The 8226-nt window shown below is 42.6% G+C and overlaps 1 protein-coding gene across 1 annotated transcript; it reads left to right on the forward strand.

Moving 5' to 3' along the window:
• Positions 1 to 924: 924 nt before the first annotated feature.
• LOC114036098 (F-actin-monooxygenase MICAL2-like) lies at positions 925 to 6566 on the forward strand. Its single transcript, XM_027852494.1, has 3 exons — positions 925 to 1152; positions 4053 to 4141; positions 5481 to 6566. The coding sequence occupies exons 1-3, from the start codon at positions 1044 to 1046 to the stop codon at positions 5871 to 5873; spliced, it is 591 nt and encodes a 196-aa protein (XP_027708295.1). The 5' UTR covers positions 925 to 1043; the 3' UTR covers positions 5874 to 6566.
• The last annotated feature ends 1660 nt before the right edge of the window (positions 6567 to 8226 follow it).

The raw sequence follows: 8226 nt of genomic DNA on the forward strand, positions 1-8226 counted from the left end.
TGTGTGTGTGTGTGTGTGTGTGTGTGTGTGTGTGTGTGTGTGTGTGTATATGAAGGTCTTGGGTTGGGCAAACTTTACTTGCCTTCCGTAAGTTACTAATGTACACTTAATTGGCAATGGAATGGAAAATGTCACATTTCCTATTTGGTCACTTTTAGCTTGTCTTCTCTTGGAAAACATTGCTTTATGCTGCTATTCCACATGTCACTGAGGTCACAGGGAGGGAGGAAAGGCAGAGGGGTCCATATGGATAGAAGACAAGAAAGCTTGGGTTCAAGTCTCACCCCTGACATGTACCAGCTATCTGACTGTGAGGAAGATGCCACCTCTCAGTGTCCCAAGACAATTCTCAAAAACTATCCCCTACAAGATCTCATTGGAGAAGGGTAGTTCCACACTGGGAGTTCCCTGCTGATAAAATTTCAGGTCTAGGCAAAAAAAAAATTAGGGTAGGGTTGGGGGTGGAGAACTTTTAAAAAATAGTAATTGTAGGAATCTTGGAGCAGACTCAATTTGGAAAACTACACTGAAATCCTAAAGTTTTGCCGTACAGACATGGTGTTAGAGTATCCTAGGCAGTAAAAAAAAAATTTTTCTGAGCCTTTCCATTTCTAGGTATTTTCTCTGCCCCCTACAGTGGGGGAGGATGTTGTAGTGGGCTGAGCCTTTGTCTGGAGAGGCAGTAGACCTAGGTTCCATTGCTTGCCCTACTGCTCCCTACTGGTCTCGCCTTAGATGACCCCCTTCCTTTAGGGGAGGGGAGGCTCAGTTTTGTCACCTATGAAGTGAAGGAGTCAGACTAAGATGGCATCTTAAGAGCTGTTCATCAGCTTCAAGCCATAGGTTCTTGCAAGCCCAGCCTGCATGCCAGGACGTCTTGGGTTTTTACTGACATTGGTGGTTACAATCCAAGACTCTTCTCTTCTGACTGGCTGTTTTTCTCCTTCCTTCTCCTATGTCCCCAGGGATCTTTGAGAAAAGAATTCCCCCAGAACCTGGGAGGAAGCGACATCTGCTATTTCTGTAAGAGGCGTGTGTACGTGATGGAGCGCCTGAGTGCCGAGGGCCACTTCTTTCACAGGGAATGCTTCAGATGTGAGATCTGCTCTACCACGCTTCGCCTGGCCGTCTATGCCTTTGATGCAGATGAAGGTAAACCCCTGCAGTGGCTACCTTAAAGGGCAACATCCTAGGGAATTCCCAAGTTAGGGAGAGAGGAGGGCTGAGCCCTTACAGCCCATAGACAAATAGGTCTATGGTCTTATGTGTCTTATGGTCTTATGGGTCCTTCTCCTGGAAGGAGCTCCCCCTAGGCCTTGGCCCTGGAGCCTCCTGAGGACTCAATTGCACTTACTAGGCAAAAGGATTACTGCATTGAGCTGGATTGAGCATGTCTGTGACCTCTGCTTATGCCTGCCTTGGACCATTACTGTTTTGCAGATGCTTGACCTCATGGTGCTAACTCTCTAAAACTATGTGTTTCAGAGAATACGGCAGCCTGCATTGGTAGAGATTCCTCATTCAGAAGTTCCCAGTGTCAGTAAAAGGTCCAGTCTCTTTATCTCCTCTAAAAGAAGGAAGACCTGGGTTCCAAGATTACCTGCAGACAATTTCTAGCTATGGGACCCCAGAGAAAGTCACCAAACTTCTCTTGGCTTTAGTTCATATTGTACAGAATGAATGAAGTCGAATCAATAGCCTTGGAAGGGCCCTTCCAAAACTCGAGGTCTGGGGTCCCGTGAAGGGTTATGGTTGGGTCTTCTCATGCCAGGGAAACTGAGTGGGCTCTCTGTAGTTCTAGGGTTTTTGTTGGTTGTGTTTTTAAGCCTGGCCAAGATGAAGTTTGAGGGGCTGCTCTGTCCTTTATGCCATCCATTATCCCATCCCTAGGAATAGCATCTCTAAATTTTGATCATTAATAAGGTCCTGAAGTTCAGGGTCACATCACTCTTTTCCAGTTCACTGATACTGGCTCTATTCTCCAGTGAATCAGAATGGAAGACTTTGCCTTTCAGGGCAGGAAGGGAGGAAGATGATTGAGTAGATGTTACATGTAGATAGAAGAATGTTACGTAGAGATGTTATGTATAAATATTATATGTAGATTATTATGTGAATGTTATATGTAGGTAGAAGAATGTTATGTAGGTAGAGATGGAGGAAGATAGGTTGAGTAGAATATGTAAGTAGAAGAATATTAAGAGCAAAGCCGTAGAGGAGGGAATAAGTAAATGTTCTAGGAAAGAGATTGGCTCTAAAGTCTAGCCATACCATAGTAGAGGCAGCTCAGTAGCACAGTGGACAGAGCACTGAGCCTAGAGTCAGACCTGAGTTCAAATATGACTTCAGACACTAGCTGTATGACCTTGGCCAAGTCACTGAACCTCTGTTTGCCTCAGTTTCTCCAACTGTAAAATAGAAGATAATAATAGCACCTACCTTCCAAGGTTGTTGTGAGGCTCAAATGAAATCACAATTGTAAAGCACTTAGCCCTGTGCTTGGCACATAGTAAGTGCTATATAAATGATAGCTATTATTATTATTATTGTTATTATCATTATCAGAGTTAGTAAACAAGTAGATTGCTGTGTGGGCTGAGCTAGGTGAACAGAACCACACCAACTGCTGTCTTCATTAGCACAATACAGATCTCTTAAAGAATATAAGTTCCTTGAGGACAGGTTTCTTCCCATATTGTATTCTCCAGAGACTAGCACAGTACTGGGCACATAGTAAATGGTCCTTTTAAAATGCTTGTTGAATTCAGTTGGACCCTTTCCAAAATAACTTTGACTTTCTCAAGTTTTAAGCTTTGCTCAGTAATGGTCTCATTATCAATGTCTGCCTCTTGATAGAGGAAGTGGCACTTGATTGATAGTTTCAATTAAACAAGCTTTTGGTAAGTCCCAGAAGATGTAGATATGTCAATTTAATTTATGAGATATTTGTTAAGCCCCTGTCATGTGGAAGACACTGTGCTAGGTCCTGGAGATACAAAAGATAAAAATGAAAACTGCCCTTGCCTGCCCTTATAAAAAGTAGTAGTAGTAGTAGTAGCAGCAGCAGCAGCAGTAGTAATAATAACTACCATTTATATAGTGCTTTAAGGTTCCCAAAGTACTTTACATATGTTATCTTATTTAAAGTTCTTAAAATTTACTAGGGAAAGGGGCAGCTAGGTGGCACAGTGAATAGAGCTCTGGCCTTGGAGTCAGGAGGAACTAAGTTCAAATCCAGCCTCAGACACTTAACACTTACTAGCTGTGTGACCCTGGGCAAGTCATTTAACCCTGATCACCTCACCAAAAAGCAAAATACAAATTACTAGGGGAGATACCACTCATACACAAATGAATCAATACAATATAAATTGAGGAGGGAAAGAGCAATAGCAACTTATGGGAGAGGCACTGGAGGGCCTGGACAGGGCCAAGTGAGCTTGACTTTGATTCTTGGCAAAATTCTCAATCGTGTTATGATAGGGATCATTCCTGGCCACCTCGAAAAGGAAACTGTGACCACAGAGAGTTAATAGTGGCTTTCTCAAGAGCAGGACATACCAGACCAACCACATTTCTGTCTTGGATAGGATTACTATACTGGTAGATGAAGGAAATGCTGTGGATGTAGTTTACTTAGATTTTGGCAAAGCATTTGACCGTCTTTCATGTTCTTCCTGCAGATGAGATGGAAAGGGGAGAACTAGATTTTAGTCTTGAGTGAATTCAGATGAAGTCGAATGAAAGGCATTGGGCAAAACCTGATGACTTGGAGACAAAAAAATCCCACTTCGTGCACTTAACCAATATAACCCTAGGCAAGTCACATTTCCTTGGGTCTCAATTTCCTGATCTGCACAATAAGAGGGTTGGTCTCCTCCAGCTCTAAATCTGTGATCTCATCAATGTCCAAACTAACCATTAGTGTTTCAAAGACAACTTGGAAGGAGATCTCTGCTGTAGCATCCCAGAGTTTGGTGTCGTCCATTTATATTTTAATCAAAGAGTTGTAGGTTAAATGTCATCTTCCCATTTTGATTATTTCTTTACAGGTAAATTTTACTGCAAAGCTCATTTCATTCACTGTAGAACCAATAGTAAGCAAAGGAAGAGACGAGCAGAATTGAAGAGACAAGAAGAGGTACGTTGTTTTGTTTTTTTTCCTGTGAAATACCTCTAACATAGAGAGGAGTCAAGATCCTTAATGAGAAGGCATTTCTCTGTGACCCCTAGAGATGGCCATCTTGAAGTCTTTTTTTCAGTTCACCCAAGAGCAGCCGTGGGAGGGAGATAGGGCTTTTGAAAGGAACCAGTGAGTGACAAGGTGTGGAATCTAGGGTAGCATCTTCATTGTTCTGGGACCTCTGAGCCCAGCTCGAACCCAATTATTGTCTCCATTTGCCTTCTGTCTAAGAAACCATATACCTGACATTCCTCAATAAATAATTTTGCATAAACAAAGTCCTTGGGAATAGACCTGAGGATAAATCCTCATGGGACTATCTCTTATCTATATGTTATTTGTTTTCCTGGCCTGTCCTATACCTTTGGGGGAGGTCCATGGCTAAGTCTATCCTATTTCTTCTCTTCAGAATAGCTATTTATTTTCTCAATTATATGTAAAAATATGTTTAACATTCTTTTTTCAAAATTGTAAGTTCCAAATTCTCTCCCTCCCTCCCCCCTCCTTGACAAGGCAAGCAATTTGATATAGCTTATTCTTGCAAAACATATCCAGATTAGCCATGTTGCAAAAGCAAATGCAGACCAAAAAAAAAAAAAAACCAACTCAGAAAACCAAGAAAAATAAAGTAAAAAAAGCGTGTGAAAATCTGCTTACAGTCTGCTCTAATTCTAATGCTCTCTTAAGACTTGTCATTCTTGTTTCCATAACACTCTTTTCTACACCATATTGCCCAAGATGCACAATTTACCCTTCCCCATAGAGACAGAAGGAGGGAGTAAGGGATACAGAGAGGGAGGATGGGAGAGAACATTGAAATCTTTCTAGCTCACCTAGTGTAGATGGTTGCTCAGGCCCAGGAAAGATGAGAAGGAGATATTTCTAAGGCCTAAGTTGTTGTTTTTTTCCTCCCAAGTTGAAATGGATCTTTTCCTATGTAACTAAACTTAAGATGTGTTTTATGAATTAAGAAAGGCTTTCATGTATAGACTGTATCTTAGTATCCCTTTCTGAACCTCTCTGGGCCTCAGCTTCCCTATTTTTTCAATTAGGAGATTGGACTGGATGACCTGAAAAGGCCTTGCTACTCTGAAATGATGAGCCTATGGATATTTTAATGGTCCTGTTGTCTAAAAGTCAGTTTTGCCAAGTCATTTTCATATTCATATTCTCAGAAGGGTCTCAGATGGTTTGGCCCATGGCCCATTGGCCCGTTGGCTCTGAAGACCGTTCATCGGTCGGAGCGTCCCATCTGTTTGACCCAGGAATCAACACTTCTCTTTGTTCTGATTCTAAGGAGGAAGTCAAGGAGAAACAGCAGGAAGCAAAGTGGCCAGACGCTTCCCCTGAAATTCTTGGTCCTGCCGTCAACAGCCGAGAAGCCAGCCCGCCAGGTATCATGACTTCCTTCTTTAGGAAAGTGCTCTACTGGCCCATTAGGGTGACAAGGGATCTGCTTGACATCCCCAGAAGCCTCTGTAACAGGATACATGGGTTTCTGCATGAGACCGCCCTCCATTTCAGGGACAATGCTTACAACTACTGCTATATGTATGAACTCCTGAGCCTCGGGGTACCTCTCCTCTGTGTGCTTTTCGAGGTCCTGACAGACATGTACAGAGAGACAGAGTCCCCTCTCCAGAGTGTGCATGATTGGGTGCAACAGTCCCTCTGGGTCAAAATCAGCTGAAGCTTATTGTATGCTCTATTTTTTTCCCCAATACACTCTCTCCCAAAGTGCCTGTGATATTCCAAAGTGTAAAATTGTAGTATTTTTGCAGTTTGCTAGTGCTCTGAATTTCAAACAAACTATTTTCAATCAAGTTAGATACACATGCAGAGAGCGCATCCGCCTCAGCCTTGTCCAAGGAACATGGCGGAGGTAGATGTCCTCATGGTGCCCGTGTGTGGAACTTACATGAAGGATGTATTGATAGCTTTCTGTTCTTTTTACCATGATAATGAGCCATGTTTCCGGGTTTACATTTCAAGATTTAATAGACAAGACACAACCTTTTTTCTAAAAGGTTTTTTTTTTAATTTTAGGGTTGGGGTGGGTTTGGGGTGGGGGGAAGGAGGGTGTTATGTTGGGGAACTAGAGATTTGTCACTTGGGGTGGTTTTTAGCTTTGCTGTAGATTATAAGGTTTACCACTTAGGCAGATGATGATGTGAGATTTTTAAAACAACACCTCATAAATGAACATGCCACCTCCCGGCTTATGGCTTCCAATTTACTTGTCTACACTAGGCAATTTTTTTTTAATGCTCCTAAATCTCGATCGTTGAAGAGTAAGAATGTGGACAAGCAATATGTGATTAAGATAGTGTGCTCTGAGAAGAGCTCGGTGGGACGATAGCAATAAACTATTCTCTCAGAATTAGAAGGATTTCTTTCCTCCTTGTTTTGACTTGAAATACCAGGTTTTTTTTCAATTTCCAAACCCCAACATGTCAATACATAGAAGCAGCAAATGAATTAATATTGCAGGGACTTATTATTGGTGCCCAGCCATCCACTAGCATCACAGTCAGGAATTAACCAATTATAGCAATACAGAGAAAGATGTGGAGGAGGCCATTTTTCTGCAGTTTGCACTTGACCCTGTCTGACCACCCCTACTCCCGAGCACAGACTGGTTAGGGACAGTAAAGCCAAAGGGTGGTCAGGTCCCTGGCTCTGAGGGTTAGGACGTGAACCCAAGGAGCTCAGGCACCCTCTGGTATCATATCCACTGAGACAGAGACCAATTGGAATGGGAGTCATTAGTCTTTGGGGGCAGGTGGGCAGAAAGCAGGGAAGCCAACGCCCCCAGCCTTACAGCTAGAAAATAAATACCCACCCAGATTCTGTTATTGCATGTAGAACCTGTGATACATGCTTACAGATGGTACAGTGTCAGGGAGTAGGCTTCCATGCAGGCAATATCTGTCCTCAGGTGCAAGAAGGAGTTTCATTTAGAAGCAGCATGACATAATGTAGAGTGTTGGACTTGCAGTTGGAGAGCTCTGAGTTCAAATCCTGCCTCAGATATTTACTAGCTACATGACCCTGCATGACAAGTCAGCCTTTCCAGGTCTCAATTTCATCATTTATAAAGTGAAGAAGTTGGATTTGATGACATATAAGTTTCCTTCCAGCTTTAAGGAGATGATTATCTCACCATATTTATTTAGGGAAAGAATGATTATGTCCTCTGGTCTGGAGGAAATCTTAATACACTGTCTTTATAGACAATGTAAGGTGTGGAGTTGAGGTAATTACTCATTAGTAGGGTTCTTGCCCATAAATTCACTTGGGAAGAAAAGCACTTGGGGCCTTGACTACCTGTTTTAAACTGGCTGTCAACATTGCCCAAACTATTTGGAAAGTTACACAGCCCCTGTGGTCTATTTTGCCTGTGTAGACACAGTGCCTGGTGCATAGTAGACACTTAGTAAAAACTTGTTGATGGATGGGTCGGTTGAGTCAGAATGGGTCTCTTGATGCCAACTCCCCTCCCAGCCTTATTTTCCCCAGAGTTAATGATGCTGCCCTAAACCCCGTTGGGTTTTCTTTTAACTCTAGATCTCAAGTTAACCTCTATTTGGAGACCCAGAAGACTTTGTAAGTTTTAGAAATTAGAAAGCCCAATTGGCTTCCTGGGTCTCCTGTAAAGACTTTGAAGATCCTATGGGAGAATGAGGGGCCTGGCAGTCTAGTTGAGTCTGCAGCCAAATCTTAGCTACCAGGAGCCCAGTGAAGAAGTGGTCCCATCTAGTTTGCACGAGGGCTGCTGAGTTGTAGGGAGGACCCTTCACTTGCTGCACATCTGGGAGCTACCAAAATCACACAGCTGTTGGGGTTAGGGATTTCAAAAACTGTTCATTCTCAAAGGTGACAATGCACACACCTTTCTTGAGGGTACGCTGCTCTTCATGACTTTTATCTGCATTCCATCTTGGAAATCACTGTGTAGTTAAAGCGTTTCATAGATGGCTCATTTCTAAAGGTTTATTTTTTTTCCCCAAGTCTCATTTATAGCAATAAGAGAGCAATTCTAA

Source organism: Vombatus ursinus, unplaced genomic scaffold (assembly GCF_900497805.2).
Source record: "Vombatus ursinus unplaced genomic scaffold, bare-nosed wombat genome assembly UNPS02009701.1, whole genome shotgun sequence".
Classification (NCBI taxonomy): Eukaryota; Metazoa; Chordata; class Mammalia; order Diprotodontia; family Vombatidae; genus Vombatus; species Vombatus ursinus.

What these genes read in the sequence shown, in the direction of transcription:
- LOC114036098 (XM_027852494.1), top strand. Translation starts at nt 1,044, where the DNA reads ATGGAGCGCCTGAGTGCCGAGGGCCACTTCTTTCACAGGGAATGCTTC. An exon ending in TGCCTTTGATGCAGATGAAG is followed by an intron (nt 1,153 to 4,052) that starts GTAAACCCCTGC and finishes ATTTCTTTACAG; the next exon opens with GTAAATTTTACTGCAAAGCT. An exon ending in AATTGAAGAGACAAGAAGAG is followed by an intron (nt 4,142 to 5,480) that starts GTACGTTGTTTT and finishes TCTGATTCTAAG; the next exon opens with GAGGAAGTCAAGGAGAAACA.